The sequence below is a fragment of the Bombus huntii genome, chromosome 4, assembly GCF_024542735.1.
Source record: "Bombus huntii isolate Logan2020A chromosome 4, iyBomHunt1.1, whole genome shotgun sequence".
Classification (NCBI taxonomy): Eukaryota; Metazoa; Arthropoda; class Insecta; order Hymenoptera; family Apidae; genus Bombus; species Bombus huntii.
The window spans coordinates 17,824,065-17,843,690 of record NC_066241.1 but is presented as its reverse complement, the minus strand read 5'-3'; the positions used below and the strand labels follow the sequence as shown (position 1 = coordinate 17,843,690).

The 19,626-nt window shown below is 35.6% G+C and overlaps 1 protein-coding gene across 2 annotated transcripts in view; it reads right to left on the bottom strand.

Annotated features, from left to right (window-relative positions):
• Positions 1-266: 266 nt before the first annotated feature.
• Positions 267-19,626, bottom strand: part of LOC126865303 (cysteine-rich secretory protein 2-like) — a 94,349-nt gene continuing 74,989 nt past the window's right edge. For both annotated transcript variants that reach the window (XM_050617699.1, XM_050617698.1), the window contains exons 5-7: positions 11,480-11,625; positions 8,845-9,051; positions 267-3,845 (exon numbers count right to left, since the gene is read on the bottom strand). In XM_050617699.1, coding sequence (XP_050473656.1) covers positions 3,590-3,845; positions 8,845-9,051; positions 11,480-11,625 — 609 coding nt within the window. In that variant the 3' untranslated portion in view covers positions 267-3,589. The remainder of the gene's footprint in view (positions 3,846-8,844; positions 9,052-11,479; positions 11,626-19,626) is intronic.

Here is a 19,626-nt window from a genome sequence, read left to right as displayed (position 1 = left end):
AACACTCCATTTTTTGTCGTTGATTTTTATGTAGATACTATAGCGTAATGACCGAAATATCTTTCATAAAAATAAGATATTTTCTTGGCAATGGTACTCCATAACATTTTCAGTTTGTTCAAATTATAAATCATATTAGAAAAAATAAGATTTTTTGTTCACCTTCGTATCTATAAGAAATCACATAAGAAAAATAAGAACGAAGAACAAACTTAACCAAAATATTGTTTCGAGAAAGTGCACTAAAATACTCATAAACAATTAAATGCCTTTTAATATTTACAGGATCTTTATTTCGGTAAGTGAACGAAGTATGACAGCTTACAACGTTTTCGATCGAGGATGTGTGCGTAACTGAGAGCCTCGTATTACATCGTTACGTGTAACATTAATCAACCTCTCATCTCGTCAACCCAATTAACTGTGTGTCTTCTATTTTATCCACAGCATTTATGTCTCACGTGTACATCCGCATATATTCTCCTTAATTATACGTAATACCTTACGAACTATGCACTCCGCACCATTTCCACCCCGATTCGTGTTTCGCATTTCGACGCGACTTTCAAAAAGTCCGAAGAATACGCTATTCATTCCCAAATCTTCAACGTTGTTCTATAACATTTCTTTCTCTTTTATACGTCTCACATGCTATAATTATCAATGAAAACACCGTGAAACGAGATGAAAAATATAATAGTATCTTCGTAAACGTAGTAACAAACGAATTCTAGGAGGACGTTGGATATACACTTTTGGAAATCGATCGATCGAGAGCGAACGAGTTTGCCTGTAATTATATAAAGTGGCCTAAAGAGTAAAATTAATGTTCGCTCGGAAGGCTAACATAAAGATTAATACAGAAGATAACATATTAGAAATACAGTAAAAGAATGCATTCTTAGCCTTTCGTGTAGAATGATGAGGCAACAAAGGGAGAATATACTTAATATACAAAAGTTTAGAAAGGAAATATTTCTTGCAGAAGCGCTTCTCGACAAAAATTAGGCTACTTTCATAATCACAAGCATAAGTTAGTACTTCTCTAGCTGAGAAAAGTTCTCTCTTCATAGTATTACAAATAACATGTACATTTTGTCATCGAGCACTTGTGAATGCAGCAATATATTCGACAAAATGGATCTTTTTTTCTTCTTAAAAACGGATTGATTTAAACGATGGTCCTAATAATTTATACGATGCTGGAATTAAAATCCCTATTGTCTAATAATTGTCTGAATGGATATGTAAAGGTCCAAATTCGCTTACAATTCTTATCATAGAATAACTATCTGTTTTGTTTGAAACTGTTTTTTGAGATTGAAAATGGTTGCATTCATAAGTCCTCGAAAGAGTGACTAAACGCTCCGTCAGAATTGAACGTTGAATGAAATCACGAGATTAATTGTAGCGTCGTGATTCTGTGCATACACTGGCTATCGTATAACTTATATCGCTAAACACGTTTAAGATAGGGGTTTCGGTAATGTTCATACATTTTTAGTCCCACGTTTAGGCGACGTACAAGCTTTCCGATAAAAGTCATTATTCATTTTCATGCGTATACTTCAGAAAATAAAAAACAATACATGAGCTTAATTATTCAATTTCACTCTTCAACTATAAAAATCAGCACTTGATATCCTATAATTATTCTTAACTAAGGAAAAAGAAGAACAACCATACCGGTCTTTACCATATAAAATTAATTACCAGTTAACAGAAAATTAATAACTTTTATCGACAGCTCTCCGAACGTCCGGAATCAAACGACGATCTAATACAGCACCGAGAAACACCCACCATGGTTCACCTATGAAGTTTTCGCTTACCTACACGTATTTACACACTGCATGCACGTCTATATAGACACTCTTATCGTTTACAAATATCAAAAGGATTCGCCTGATCTCTCCGTTTCGCGGGACTTCGGTTCATCCCTCGTCCATTTCTCGAGCCATTCAGCCCCTCGCGGTTCGCCTTTAGGGCTTCCTTTCAACCGGCGCCTCAGACAAAGGTTCAAAGACGAGCCACGAGGACGTTCGCAGAAAATAGAGTAAATTTCCGGGACGACGTTGTCGAGGATGATTACGGAGCAAAGGGAAATTGTCTTTCGATCGCCTGTGTTAATCGTACCGAATGAAAACCACGAACTATGCGGAGAAAACAATACCGTTGTATTAACTATATGTTTAGGATAGATTGTTGAAAATTTATTCAATTTACGTTTGACGTTTGAATAAATAGGCAATTTAATATCTTATTATTGGAACTTTTTACTAGAAATAAAGTATTTTAATCTTGATTTTAAATTGCAAGTAAAGGGAAGTCTGGTTATAAAGAATTAACTCTGTTCTTAGTAGAAAGATATTTCAGATAATTACAGTTTACCAATGGACAGTTAATTAACGAATGAATTGGATCTCTCTGCATGTTTCAGCCACGTTTATGACCTGCAGTATCTTCACCGGTATTCAGGCTGTATCAAGAATGTTCGATACGACGCGACATATTAAACTTGAGGAATGTTTAAAGTTTTTCTCGGGCACCGGAAACGAATTCATCGAGTTCAATTTACTTTCTCGTCTGCTTTTTGATTGCCCTCCATTTCCTCCCTGCTCTACAGCTTCCCATTTTCAAACGAAACATCCTTTTAAAATATTTACTCTGCAGCTAAGGGGTTGTTAACCCTTTGTACTGAACTGTCGCTGTATAGTGACACTGACAAATGATATGAAAATTATTTCTTACATAAGTATAAGTAACGATATATCTGATATGTCTACGTCTATATATCTAAATTGGTATAAACAATATCTGATTATATATGCAGTAATTAAGATTATAAAAATAACATTCAAAATCGGTATCAGATGTTAACAAATATTCACAAAAAATGTTTTATAAATTCACGTAATGATCGGCAATGTTCAAATAGAAACTTTCTAAGCGTTTAATTAACCATTCCATTACAAAGATTATATACGTATTTAATAAACAGATGTTTTTACAAACGTATATTTCACATCCACGAAATGGTATTAATGTTTCTGTTATTTTGTGTATCACGTATTAACTAAATACACCGAATATAAAATATTTGAAACATTACGATCATTCCACTCTAATAAACTCCGTCGCAACCTGCGCATTATCCCCATATCTCTTCATTACCAATTTTGAATAGTTAACAGCGTACAATGTATAAAAATCTACGATGCAATCTACGGGAGGCTGAGACACCCCCTTGCTCGATCAAACTCAGCCTTCGTTCAATCAAACAAAGAACTCCGCTAATTTTCTTCGCTTTCATCACAGAATTTCAATTTCCCTTTGTTCCGCAATGAATCTACGTAGAACGTCGTGCTACGAAACGAAGGCAGCGATCGACGAAAACCCGCAAACCGCCACCGTAACCAAACTGAACCTCAGACCTTAATTCACTCGCTATCCCGCTGGGTGGAACAGCTTGAAAATAATTTCGTACCTCGTGCAGGATTCGTCGACCTTCTCCCTTCTAAGTAGCGTAACGACGATCGATCAACCGGTGCGAAGAAAAGGGTGTAAGAGCCGCGTTGACGATCGTTCACTACCCGTGATGATAGTAGATCTTGTCCTTGCAATTGCACGTGGCACCGCAGAACTTTCGTCGTTCGCGGCCCTCTTTCGTGTTCGTCTCGCAGACCCAGTTACGAAACGTCCTGACCAATTCGGCGCAGTTCGACCAAAGATCGTTGTAGTAGCAGGCGTTTGTGCACAGCTTGTTGTACGAACAGTGGTCCTTGCACATGCTACACGGCTTGCCCGCCACGTAAGGACGGCTAAGTTGACCTTTGTAATTGCCGCTGCAAGTAGAAAGAATTGTGAGCCATTAACATGGTCTTTTTATGCACATGTACATCGTTTTTTATAATCGTCTTTGTCTAAGGCTGCTATGAAACGTTTGAGAGTGAGATGATGTGGAATTTGGTGGAGGATTAATGAAACATGTATTTATCCGATATAAAGAATACAGGAAAGAAACACAATCTTTTGTTTTAATGTCGCTTTATGATTAAAAAGCAATGTTTCAATACGAAATAGTTAAAAATAGAAATATCTTTCAATATTTTAGAACAAAGAACAATTTTAAATTATGAGATAATTTAAACAGTCTAATAGCCTAAATCGAATAAAAGGATATTGTGATACTGGATTTAAGTGCTAAATCCAGTAAATGGAAAATGTGATTTGTCGTCTTTTCCCTCTGCTCAGCCTCTTCGCAGTTGCACAATCAGTTACAAGGCACTTCGCATATCGGTATCAACTTTCTGCTAAGTAATTACAATGATCTTTCCCAAAAGGGAAACATCCGTTTCCGCAACCACGAAACAACTTTTCACTGAATAATTTTTCTCTAAACAGCCGTTCGATGTTTGTTTTATACAACCATCATAGCTGTATTTCTACCAGAAAGAATAATTTTGCCCGGTTGCAATCAGAGCGCAACTTTCCTTCATCTCCAAGAACACGACAAAAGGCTCTCTAGCTCGCTCATTTCTCCCCATCAATTTCACCCCATCCCCGTGGCAAATGCTCGCCTAATAACTCCGCGTTTACCCGCTTCGACTCGCCTGCCTGGCACTCTCTTCCTCCGGCAATCTTTCCTTCAACTTTACTTTCAGACAATTAAGCCGTGACGTTTCACGACGTTTCATGATTGCAGTTCGCGAACGTCTCCAGCAACTTTCTCTACCCGTCAGACTCTACGTTTTCCAGCGACAAACAGCCTGAGGAATGAGCTCGAGCCAATCCTCGCGACCAAGTCACGATTAATTTACATTTGGAGTATTTTTCGCACCCGGTCACCGCGATCGTCGCCGCGCCGTTTCGAATTCAAATGTCCCGCCGCGAAATTCATCACGAAACCGCGCCGGAAAGTAAAAAGTAATACTGTCCCCCGTCACAGCTCTTTATCTACTACCCGATCGAGGGAAGACCGCGGACATCATATTAGATCATCACGAATTAGAAGAATTAAAAATCTCTGTAAGGAAAGATCGCGTAGAACGGGTTTATTGGATAAATGCTAAAAATCGAGGCAACGAATAGTTTCGTCGTTCCTGAAGGATTTTGTTTCTAATTTAATACGTTTAGCGATTACAGTGTTAAAGCAGGCTTTTTGTTTGCGTCGGTTTGATATCATTGGATTGTGGACTTATATTTAAGTTCATTTGTATTCATGTACCTGTCTTGTAATTAATGAGATTTTTAATTACTGCGATCTTCAAGTTTTTATATTATGCCATCGTTCTTGTTTCAATAAAAGAGATTTTAATATTATAGAAGTAACTTTAGTAAAATTGGAAAATAAATCGTGAATATCGGTAACAACTGCATCATATTTTCCTGAAACTGACGAACGCAGTAGAGTCGATCAAAGTTCAAATTAGACTACATCAGCTATCATAGTTGGTTTGAAAATATTTACCGTGTCCTCGCCAAGAAAATATTAACAAGAAACGCGACGTAAAATTTATTCTTGTTTATTTTGCTTTGCGTGCAAGAATTACGTTCAAAGAGTAGAAAGAATAATTTCTGGCTCGATTAATACAACTGACGCGTTAATACTGGTTTTTGTGTAAGTGGTTTGAAAATTAATTTCTTAAAACGCGGCTGACAAATTGTACAAGTTATCGGCCGTAATTTTCAAAAGAATAATCGTCCACTTTATGCGGCTGTTGCGTAAAGAACTCGAGAAACTTTCCTGAAACACGATCCAAGGGGAATAGAATTAATTTCGAAAATGTGCTCTTGCGTCACGACGTCTCAGAGCATTACTCCGGGATATTATTCCAGAATACTACGATGTAGCACACTATACCGTACAATAACAAAAACACATATTTCTATAACAACACAACAAAATATTCGTTGTAAAATGATGAAGCAGATAAGGAATAAAGTAATTATTAAGGAAGCATGCAATATGTTTAGAATAGAACAGTTTAATGTCTATAATATGCACGAATTTTTATTGAATCGCTCGAGTTTCAAGAATATTTATAGAGCTTACCGAGAGATAGAATTTTTAGAATTGAAAAGCATACACGCAAAAAATTGGGAACGGTTTATCGAAAATATTCTTCTTGAAATAGTAAACACTTGGTTGAATCGGATTAATTAAAAAAACCAATCGAATAGCACAGATTGAATGGATTCTGGAAATTCTACGACCAAATTGCAGGAGCAGGTGCCTTAAATATCGCTGTATTTAATTTTAAACTTGTTAAAAATTTAATTTCGTTGACTGTTCATCGAGTGGTTGAAAAATTAACGATTTTACGATTTTCGGGTTTAAAAATCTTATTGTAGAGTTTTATGATCTTTCATGATCATCTTCTATGTGAACAATAACGAATAGACGGAGAGGAATAATAGAAACAATGTCCAAGGTGCTAAACAACGTGGTATTCTGGTGAAGCGATCGTGAAGAAGTTTATAGAGGGTGGTCAAAAAGTGGCTACATGCAGGAGACGTCGGAGAAGTGGGTCAGACGTCAAGTAGTCTTCTTCAGAGAAGACATGCTCCTCTTGTCGACAAAAAGCAACACCAGATACACGAAATGTAACGTACACTTCGTGATTCAACTTCTTTTTATCTTCCCTCTTCTTTTTCACAAGCATGCACGCAATTTAGTTATACCCTCTCATTGCACATTCGCATTTTCCACGCTTTTTAATTGTGCTACATTTCGTCGTTATAATCCATTTTCAATATTTGTTCGTTTCATAGGACACGCTCCTTTTAGGAAAATGACTTATAATATTGAAAATAACGAAATATCTAAATTGGGTAAACAAAACAATTCATAATTATTGGAATATCTAGTCGTACCAGGTAAGGTGTGATAATTAATTTAACATTATAGTAAAATAAAATTATTTTGACTTATCATCGTATAAATTTTCTCGCTTACAGGCCGTTGACCCAACATGATAAATATATCTTAGAATGTAATCGCTCAAAACACAGAGCTTAAGGCGAATTATGCGCCGCGTGAGCGCGATTTGCCGGCAAGATTGCAAGCCTGTCATGATTATGACGATGCAAATGAAACCGTGATACTCTTTACATAGAGGGCTACGTTGCAACTGTTTCGCGAGTGCTCGCACAGTAACTCGCAGAATATGACTGATGAAACACTGATAAAAGACTCTGACATAAGATGAATGACTATTGTACGAATCGTCAGATTCGTCGAACAGATAGCGTGTTACGTTAATATGAAATCCAACGTTCGTACACACACGTTTAATCTCTTATAGCAAATAAGTATCTATAATTACGTTACATATGACGACATTTAAGACGTGAAATTTATAGTACCTACTATTCACAACCTTCTGAAAGTTAGATTTCTTTACAATCCATCGACCTCATAAACACCGCCAGTTTTCCCCTTGGTTCCCTCTTCGCTATCTTATTTTCTATCCCTTTAATTCCTTTGTAATTACCTTTCTTTATTTATCCTTCCGGGCAGTCCTAACGCGCGTACACTGGTAATATTTCCTTGGCGCGATGCACCAACAACGAGAAAAGAAAGGAAGAAGGAAGGGAAAGAGACGAAGCCGAGAGAATTTAAATTACGCGCGTCGAGCGCCGTCATAAATTCGTTTCTCGACCGCAATTTTCCGGATTATGCCCGTGGCCTTCCGCCGCGGTACCAGGCAAACTTTTCGATTACAATGAGCCACCATCATAAATTCCTGGCGCAGGAAGCAGCTGCGACTACCTACACGCGGTAATTCCCTGTGATACTTGCGACCACACGTGGCGAAGACAACTCTGTTACGTTCGTTTTTCACCAATTGACGGCGTGTGAAAAATTCATTAATATGTGTATTTAAGAAGTCTTTAACTCGCCTTAATTCAGCTTCAAACGTTTCTCAACATTTCACCAAATCAACGTTAGAAGTTAAGTTTCACGATTGAATATATTCCGCTCGAACAAACTTGATTTCTTCCTCTTGTCTTAAAATCTTACTACTTATCTACTATCTTATTATATAAAAAATTACAAATTTCTGTCCTACATTGCTCTGCCGGTCTATTACTCGGAGAAAGAAAACTTAGTTTTTCAAACGAATTCAAGCAACCTCGTGCCTTAACACGCTTTTGAAAATATCCCTCTGAAGTCGGCAAAATTAAATAAGACGCTTGGAAAGGAAATCATAATAGCCAGTCGGTCGCGTTTTCGAAACGACTAAACCACAGAACCGAGAAAAATGAAACGAAAACAGTGAAACGAGAGCGCGCACAGAACACGACAACTGCGAGAAGCTTGAAGAGAATACACGCAAAGGTACTTCAGCTTTGTTACCGCTCCGTATTGTATTCCTTTTGCTGTTCGCTTTATAGGCGCTTTTTTGTTCCTTGACAAGTGGCTCTCTTGTAGGCACCTTTACACCAAACGCGATAGAACCAAGTTCGACGTGTACTTAAAATTCTAACCAATCCCGGTACTCAAATTTCGCATCATAGAAATCTGATATTATGGGGAATACATACAAAGCTGTATACTTAAAGTTCTACGTCTATAGTTTTGTAACTTGTGAAACAAATTATTAGAATATCCTGTAACAATTGTTCCGAGATTGGTAATAAAACATTATTTTCTAATGCCATCTCGGTGCATCTCACTCCATTAAAACGAATGAAATAATTTTCACCAACTTTTTTTATACAAATATTCCACTGTGATACTGCTAGAATGTAGTCGACCGACTTTCGAGCCTATAGAACAAACAATTTGTGAAATTTCAAGGTATCTTATTTTCAAATTGTCAGCAATTGTTTACTCACCTTGGAGCATAGTTGCACACATACATGAAAAAGTCCTTGCCGAGTGGACCTTTGCCACCAGTGCAATGACTCACGCCACAGCCTACTAAATGTGTGGTGGCCCACACGATTTGAGTGTAATGGCCGATTTTGCGATAATCGTTGGCTTCTTCGTTGCCATATTTGAAATCTTTATATTCCATGTACCACATTCTGATAGCGAAATTCCTGAAAATGAAAGGACGATTGATTAATCCGCAAATTTACATTAACATCTTCCTTTTACTTTCGCCACCATTGTACAATTCTACTCGGGCTGAAAAGCCGTTTCTTCTTCACTTTGTACACTGAAAGAAGCGAGGAGCGTTCGAAAGGCCTTTCAATCCAAAAGAAGAGAATCAAGTCAATTAAAAACACGACAGACTCGGTCGAATGGTTTCATTGGAATTGCCGACGCCAAAGGAGGACGTGGAAGTGACATCGGCGACAATTGTTCACTGAACGTCAACAGGTGGGTCTCTAAGGAAACCAGCGAGTACGAAAGCAAGTTATCGTTAGGCAGAAATAGAACAATGCTGGTGAATCGTAACTTCGAATCAGACTAGGAACTTTCGTGCCTCAACAATAACAGCTTTTTCTACTGGGAGTCTACGGTCTTCCGCGTATTTATAGGCTTATTCATACGAGGCTACTGAATAATGTATTACCTATTTTTAGAAAAGAATTTCGTACATTGAAACTTTGTAGGAAGTAGCAAATAGAATTTTATTTATACGCGGCTCAAAGCTATAAGAAAGAGATTGTAACGAGAAGAGGTTTTATTGTATGAAACAGGAGATTACTTTCCGTTGCCATTGGCAATTCCAATGATTGAAACATTCGTTAAAGAAATGCAGAGATACAAATAATGTGTATAAAAATATGTAAATCTTGTTGCAAGTGAATTAATTACGGTAAATTACAAGATACACTGAATCACTGTACATTGTGATTAATGCTGCACGAAAGAAATCAAACAATTTCATTTTTATAAATTATTACTACGTAAAACAATATATATAATACAATTTACATAAATTATATAACAAATATACGATTTATACAATACATAATGACGTAACGTATGATTGATATTTAAAATGTTTCAAATTTATGATACTGCCTGATATTGTATTACGAATAAGTTGAATAAAATTGCGATTTTTATGTAGCATGACAAATGAGAAAAATAAGGAATTTAATTTTATTAAATTACATATCATAGTAGCGAAGGGATGCAAAAATATGCGCAATTTTAGCAGTAGTATGAACATAGCCCTTGGCGAATTTTAACTCTGAATCGGCTCATGCGTTTCCGTCTGGCCTATGGTTCCCTTTTCTACTGAAACTTCGAGTGCTTTGTTACGTTTGTTAAACGAATTGCAGAGTGCATTCTGAAGCGCTAGACGCTAATGACTCTTTCCGAAAGAAAGTCATTTGTTTTCAAATTACATAAATTATCTCGGTGGCAAGCAATGTTTTAAGTTGCATTGATTGCATTAGTCAAATTGGTAGTAATCATTTAAACAATTTGATTTCCCCTATTTTATCCTTCGGTCATTTTTCTTAAATTTCACTACGAACTTTTCGAATAATCCAATAGCCCAAAAAGTCCAAAGTAAAATGTAATTCTAAAAATTAGCAAATACTTTCGGTTATATCAAGATACTCAAATATTCTAGTCCAGAAAAAAATCAAGCTTCCTCGATAAATTCTAATACTCTAATGTGTTAGTCAAACACTGTAACTCCCTTCGCTCGAAACTTGAAATAATAATATTACACGAGTAAATCCTTTGGTAGTAACAATGATAGTTAGCGACTTAATTGAAAGGTATCGATGTGGCAATTATACGGAAATAAGGATCCGCCTTTGTCTGCGTTCTGTGGTGCACTCTACTCGAAATTCTATGCCCTATGCGCCAGAATTCTGCGGTTATTGGAGCACCACGGGGACAATCATCCCCTGCAGCGAGAATATCTTCCTCTGGGGCACGAATACATTATGCGTACAATCCACGAAAGATCTTTTGAAGTAAATTTGAATAATAAAGAATTTTAAGCCCTTACAGGGATGAAAGGTTTGTAGATGCTAGAATAAGATACGCTCGCTGCGAAATACATACATAGCTTAGCTCCTTTTGCATAATTTTGTAAATGCGAAAATTTGGAAATTTCATGAAGCAATAAGAAAATCAGATTCAAATAGAAATATTCATAACTTATTTATATTCGCTTCTTTCTGATTTAGAAAAATAGATTGGTGGATGTTAGTTAAACGTTAAACGTACTTTCTGATACATTTTAATCCTAAATCATCTGAAACTTTCTTGTCTAAATAATAACGGGCTTTTCTATTGAACGCACCGCGATCTTCGGCGTCTTCAAACGAAGTTTGGAATAAATTCGAAGGCACAAGACGTTACTGTATCACTTTCCCACAGAAATTTAATTATTTTAAGACTATGAAGTAACGCAATGCTTAGAATATTTCCATGAATTTCATCAAATCTATTGTTCTGCTCGAAGAACGTCGAGGATTAGATTAAGCTGATACGACTTTGATTGCCCATTGTATGCAGGAATATGTATTCTTACTTGAAAATTTTTAAACTCACCATAGCGTCCTTCTCGTTGTAATGAAGATATTTTGCCCACTCGACCCGAAATCATCCAAATATCGGCCGGTTGCATTGTCATGTACCAAACCGAGGCATCGATTAGCCCATTTCTGTGCAGCTTTACCCAAACCTGGATGCCACTTCTGAAACAATATAATATTTCCTGGTCATATTACGTATCATATACTCCTGTTCATAATTATCAGAGATTCATCGTTAGAGACACTTATAATAAAATAAGAAACATTTATAGTAAATGAATAAATACAATAAATAAATTTAGGAAATGAAAATCTTTAAAAATTGTCACTTGATTTGTAAACTAAAAAACCAGCGAAGAGCCATCTCCTCAATTGTTAAAATTCCTTAATCAATTTTCGATGTATTTATGTTATATCTAGAAAACAGCAGTAAGCACGAGAAATATAAAAAAGTCATTGCCCGGCTATTTTTAAAGATGAAAATCCTTTTAAAGCACAATCTCAAATGGCCTCATAACCAGCACGATCCCTTCACATCCACTTCGCGATACAATCTCCACAGAAATTTATCGAAGAACCCCTCCGTAGGTTCCCTCCATGAAACGAAAGCGACTGTAACCAAGTGGCACTTCGTTTATTCGGAGCCCGTTAATTTTCACCCCGGTATCGCTTTAACGCGAGAGCGATCCGAGTTTCCTCATAAAAATTTATAACTCGCCACGACCTTACGATAGTCGCGTCCGGCCATCGAACCGCGGCGTTAAGCACTTTTACGCGAACGTCTCGAAGAGGGAAGGACTTTTCTGTACGAGCCCCGCGAATTTGCCAGCCCCGTTTTTCACGTGAAGATTAGAACGATACCGTGACGTCGTGAATGCATCGTCGCGTCGGCATCGTAACGAACCGCTCGTAAACGAGAGTTTATTAAGATGTACTATTTATTAGAGGAACGCGGATATGTTTACGTAGGTACTAGTAGCATTAGGCACTGTGTGAACTCTTCGAGATGAAATCTTACGCCTCAGTTACTATATTAAATATCAAGCAATAGTTTATTACTTTATTTAAATTTCGTGAAATTATAAAATCTAGGAGGAAGAAATAGCGATGAAATAGTATCAAAGGAATCCTTGAAACTACATTTCATGGCGACAATATTAAAAAGCAGAATTTGATAATGTAAAATGATCGCAGAAATTACAAATAAAATGTCATGCTGGTGTATAAATTAAAAATTCAGGAAATTTCCGTGAAACTTAACTTTCTTCCTGATTAAGCGTGTGGTAAACGCAAATAAAAAAATCATCCAATTTTGTTCCGTTGAAATTTTACAGAGCCTTTGCAGAATACAATTAGTTCAATTATCTTACGTCCGTGTAGTTGAAACAATTACAGAACATCGCGAGCAGGATGCGTTAATGGAATGAAGCCTGCATTTAACAAATGAAATCCAACTTTGAAATAAAGCAGTCTGTGTAATTTGTATTAAACAGAAATTCCAGATAAATCTGCATATTCCTGCAACGAATTCGTAGAACGAGTTAGAGTGAATTGTAATTTATAAAATTAGTTTCGTTACTCGGCAAAGATATCGTTTTCCCCTTACATACTTTCTTATAGTTAAGGAAATGGATCCGTTTTTCATTGGCGTTTTTGACATGAAATGATATTAAGCTTTCTGTAGATGTTTTTTAACGTAATCCTCATCGAACCAAAAGTGTGAAATCCATCTATGAATGAATGAAATTATACTTTTGCAACTATAATTCAAACGGTAATTAACGCCGAAATGTTGTGACAAGAATCTTATTGTAATTGTAAAATAATAATTGGTTACAACACTGTACTAATTATTTTCAACAAGAAATATCTTGGAAAAATCTTGTACAGGAGTTCCAACAAATCTGTAATTACTTATATGAATTCTTTCTCCTTTAGGATGGGTGAACACTCTTGACCACTGTTTCACTTCATGTTTGGCTATTATACTACAATTATTTTTGTCATAAACTGACATTTAATATAAATTAGCACAGTTCTATGTCAGAAACTAGTACCACAGAAGAGTAAATTTAGCTTTAGCTCGTAAGAAATATAAAAATTATACAAAAATTACTGCAATAAATTGTTAAAAGTGTTAAATTGCAATAAACATTTAAGAGTTATTAAATTTGATTCAATTATAATAGAACAATCATTTTTCACAACATCGGGAAAGATCGTTCGACCAACCAATCGGAACATTGTCAAGAGTATGTCACCGGGTATACATGTAAAGTGGTCATTTTCATTTCTATTTCCGTGCCGTGAATATCGGAAACAAATTTTGTTTTACTTACTAACAATTATTAAATTATTTATTTAATATTACATTTAAAAAAGTGATTAGTAGCATTAAAGTGATTTAAGTGATTATGTTACGATAGAAAAATCATTTCTTATGACATCAGCAAAAATCGTTAATGTGTATACATCAATTTACGCGCAGTCTGATACACATAGACTTGAAAATATACCATTTATATAAAACACTTGTGCCACTAATTTAAAACAACTCTATTGCTAATTTATAAATATATGTCATTAATTTCAGACAATTATTCCATTAATTTGTGACAATTTACTATTAATTAAAAACAAATATTCCATTAATTTTTAACAATTATATCATTAATTTATAGTAAAATGCTATTAATTTGAAAAAATTAAATTAATGATTTATTTTATTTCATCTACTATTCATTAAAGCCTTGAAATCTTTCACATGATATTTTATTTCTATTTAATTCTAGTTTTTAATGTTAAATACTTTACTTAATTTTTCATTTCACTACTTCATATAAAATCAGTGCAATGCACTAGCAGTGCAAAATGTACCCATTGATTGACTATGGAATTTAACTCTTCGTGTCCGCTCAAGGCCAAAGAATTAAACCGTTTTCATGGACTTGAGGAAACAACTGTAATGAAATCAAGGACCACGAAATCTCGCCATCCAATCATGCATGTACTATTGGTAAGCCGCATGGTTTGCTTCCTTTGGCGATGAATTCCAATCTTCAAATATGATTATTTGAGCTCAGATACGGATTTAATACGAGTTCTATCAATATGTATACACTTCAATAACTAAGAACATAAAATATATCTTTATTGAAAGATATTTAAAACGCATCTCTATGCTCGTGTACAAACCTAACAGAGTGATGTACAGATTTTATTTTTGTCTTAATGATTTTCGACTTATTGTCATAATCTATAGCATTCTCTGCTTTTGAAAACATAATTGATAAAATTATTTGAGAATCAAATATAATGCAGTTAAATGTCCTGAACAATTTCCTACGTATTGTACCCTATTCCCTTTAACAAATTAGATATTATATTATAATTAATAATAAGATATAATATTGCGTATGAATGATCTATATTTTATGAATAGATACTAACTTGTAAGATATACTTTGATAATAACCTTTACTCTCGCTCGCACACTTATAGATATACTCATATTAAAATCACGTACAGCACTAATTAATAAATTTCAATACTAACTAATTCTTTACTATCCAATAGTTTTACATCTTTTGCTCTCGATAACATGAATGACAATTACTCGTGAACCAAGTATAATACAAGCATGTTTAAGAACCTTTTACGTAATCTATTTATCGTCTATTCATAAATCTATTCACGAATCCATTTCCTTCTCTCCAATTATACATTAAATTGAAACAAATAAAATCTAGTGCAATGTAGGATAAGATATTTTATAGATAGATATTTTATAGATATTTTATAGATAAATATTTTATAGATAGATATTTTATCAATAAATAAAATTATCAATTTATGATATGTAATGAGATCCGAGAATATTCGCCTCCCCGTGGTGGGTCCCAGTAATTAGTAACGTTTTCCAAACATTAATATCTCGAAATACTATTGTAAATATTAGACAGTTAATATAATATTAACTTTAATATTACAGGCATATTACCATTTGTAAAACGATACACATATTAATATTTCCGAGTATTACTATCAGAAAAACGATATCAACTTAGCAACTACTTTAATACATTCCAACCTAGGTTATCAAAAATTCCTTTCGGAGTTTCATGATCTAAACTGGACTGGTACTAGCCGCGGGGGCATCGTGGGACGTTCTGGGATCCCGTGGACCGCCGTAGGACGCCGTGATATATCTCGAGAACATCGTGGAACGAGCGCGTTTTAGCTTTAACGAATTATAAGATACTTACGTTAAGCCGATCGCAACCCCATTATGTACAATGACGCTTGTCGAACTCGCAACGAAAAATAAAAATCTATTTTCTTTCGCCCCTCTCGCTGATTACATAACACAAATTGTTCTCAAGATTTATTGGCTCGCTATCGTTCATCTATTGCATTCCTTCTATCTATTGCACAGCGTACTCGTTCGCGCGTCGGTCAACGTGTACTTGAGATTCCCTTGTATTCGTAAGTCGGCCAAAGGACACCTTTGTTTTAGTGACTGCTCGATAACTGTTCGCTCATTGCGTCGAGTCGCGAGAGTTATCGTCGAGCCGATGGTACTCGCAAAGTCCAGTCAAGGATATGCGACTCTGCCCAATTGGTACTTCGGTACTCAGACAGGGTTAGAATCTGTAATTTGATGTACTTCGTAATCTTGTTCGGCGAGTCCCTCCCACTGGGAGTGGACCCTTCTAGTTCAGTTGGGACAAGTTCCTCGTAATCCTAATCAGTGGTTCCTCTCATCGGGAGCTCCACTTGTTCATTTGAAGTGTGTCAGATTACAGGCTCGCACGCTCGATCCTTGGCTGGGCGACCGCGACATCATCGGTCGATGACTTCGACCGTGGTTCGCGTAAATTTCGAACGGCGAAGCAGGAATCGAGTGACGGTCAATCTTTGAACCTCCCGCCGAAACTTAGTGTTATATTGCGCACGGGAATGCGTCACGTAGGTTCCTTGCTTCTTTCGAGAGATCGCGATCTCGTTCGTTCCGGGCACGTCACGATTTTTCTTTTATTCTCTGATTCATCGTTATCCTTTTTGCCTTCTCTCTTTTTAAGGCAAGTTCAGTTAACTCATGTCAGAGTTTACAATTTTCCGATATTTTGAAAGTTAGAGTTTAATAGAACGACTCGAATTCCCCTTTGCAAGACACGAAATTACGAATAAAGTATCGATAGTTTCGTTTTCTTTCCGCCGTTTCAAGTTAGACAAATGTATCTTTGATACTGTTCATAACGATCGGCGTAATTGCGTGGAAGATAGCTGTTGTGTCGTGTGTGCCTTATTTTAAGATTATAAAATTCACGTGAGCGCTGTGTAGGAAGTAGATATTGCGTGATGCATGCATTATTTTAAGTTTGTATTCATGTAATATTCATGTAAGCGCTGCGTAGGAGATAGGTGTTTCACAGCTTAGGCTCAGAACTCGACATTCTTCCCAACAACTTGAATGTCGAGATTTGCAAGCAATTTTGAGTGACTCGTGAGCAGGTTTCGTAATTACCTGCTCATGGTGAGACCTGGTAATTGGCATCGTTTTTCAAAGATTAGTCTTCACGTCATCCTACCCTTTCTTTACATTATTTTATCATTACTACGCTAACATAGTCCAGTGTAGATCATGCAAAAGTTCTTTCGGAATCTTTTCGTTGAACTGACAATCCCTCGTGGGACGCCTGTGGAATACCGCAAGGACCTCGTGGGGCGCGTGCGTCTTAGTTTTAATTAATTAGTTTTAATAACCTTTATAATAATGTGTATAATCTTTGTATAGAAGATGAATGTTACGTCGTGTATGCTTGCTTCTAAGTTTATAAAGATTTGTGTAATCCTTATATATATACATGTGTGTGTATTTATTCATTTATTTATTCATTTATGATATAATATAATATGTATAACGGTTCCATATAATATACACGTATATCATGTAAAGATTATGGAGAGTTGCATGCTATATGCTTACTTTTAAGTTTTATATGTATTAGTTTTAACTTTCAACTGAGGCAGCTAACGCGGGATGCGTGCGTCTTAACCTTAATTAATCATAAGGGAGATCTTATGCCTCAGTAAATTATTAGCATCCATCGTGGGACGCAAGGAATATCGTAGAAACATTGTGAGATACGTGTATTCAAGTTCTAGTTGATTTTAAGACAGATATATCTAGGTTAAGTCCATGGTGCGCGATCTCTCTACCAAGATACATTACCTAACATAGAGCAAAAAGTTAAAAGCTCCTTTATCTAATTCTTTCAAATACTAAATTATTAAACAGAACGATTGATTTAACAAAGTATTTATAGTTTAATTTCGCCCTAAGTGGAGGTCTTTGATGCGAGAGACTGCTAGTAGAGCTGCTATCTAATGTACATTAAATTAAGTAGGTTTTAGTTCTAAGATCTAGATTAAGTTAATTTTAAGTCTCATTGGTGGACGACGAGAGACGAGTAGGGATTTTATTCTTCGTTTCAAGTTTTAGTCTTAAGTCTTGGTTTTAAACCTTGATCTTTGGGTCTTAATTTTAAGTTTTAGAATTAGTTTTAAGTCTTACATAGTTTTAACATATTTCTGAAATTTTGGTGACTATTTCACTCTTTCGTGAAACGCGGAAAAACAGTGAATGTCACATCTATACCTTGTCTGTGATTGTATCGTTCGGAAGCCGAAAAATTGAATTATACGGCTTTCAACGTTATTACCGAATCGTTCTCGCATTTTCTACTCTTCCAGATTGTTTCCTCTGTTATTGCCTCCGAATCAACGGATAAGCTCCTTGCGTTCCAACTTTTGTTAATGAAAATCGCACTGCATCGCGGAAATTACCAACTTTCCTCGAAGCGGTTGATTCACTTTATGAGATTTGGAAACGTATAATGATACGATGTTTGTGCTAGTGTTCGTGTTTGGAGTTAGAATTCTGTGAAAGTAACTATTATTTCCCTCTTTCTCTTTTTAACACTATAACTTCTAAATTCGTCAAAATAATAGCTTTAGATTTTTTGTTTTTTTTTTTCTTTGAGGATTATCTGAAACATACAGCTGTTTTTAGCGAAATTAATATTCACCTTTATTAAAATAGAAACATGATCATATGTACGTACTTACCTACTAATTTATTATCATATCGTTTTAATTAAAGATATCTTCGTGTAATATATTTAGGTTTATATGTGGTGGTAATGACAGGGACTTCGCGTATATTCGTGAAATTTTTTAATCGTGTATAAAATTTTAGAAATTATGTTAAATTCTTTGATTAATTCTCCTTCCCATGAAGAAGATTGTGGAACGTGAACGGAATATGGAAACTTACAAATTGAGTTACATTTAGAAAGTTATGAAGTTTTCACAAGGTCGAGGTCTAAAACTTCAAAAGTGTAGAATACAGAAAAATTATGTAGATTTTGTGGAGTTATGGAGTTCTTTAACATGTTTTGTGTCATAGACTAGTTTACAGATGTAAAACTTTCAACGGATAAAGATGTTTGCCACGCTGCACTGTTAGAGAAAGATACCATACTATAACAGTGAAACACAATGACGATTTTCAAAGCTGATTTAAAATATTTAAATGTCCTATTTTATTATCGAAACAGTTGTTAATATTTATCGCGTGTTAATTTTAGTGGAGAATCATACACGTGGTTTCGAACGTTCCATGTCTTGATTAAAATTGAGTATTTTCCTGTCCATGAGTAATTAAATGGCTTGAAAGTCTGGCTGATGAACAGCAGCGCGTTCCAATGTTATTTGACAATAACGAATGCTGGTACTTCAACCACAGGGATTCATCATCGTTAATGCGTTGCCCGTGAATAATCAGGATCAGGGCATGACTTATGAGATTATTTATTATGCATTAGCCGTAATAGCGGGAAATATCCGCGAAACAACGTAACGATCGTCCATTTTGGTTTTACCGGCAATCAACTTAAAATTCATCATTTGACGCGAGCTATAAAGCTCCCACGGTAACCGTACAATCCGTTGTTACGATAGTGAAACGTGTTTAATGGCAAACGCGAAGTAATTGTTTCGGATGTTGAATGAACAAAACGCTCTGTAACGAGATTGATTTTGGTGACGAGCTACTGTATTCCACGTCGACGTGAACCAAATCGAAAATTTATTTGTAAA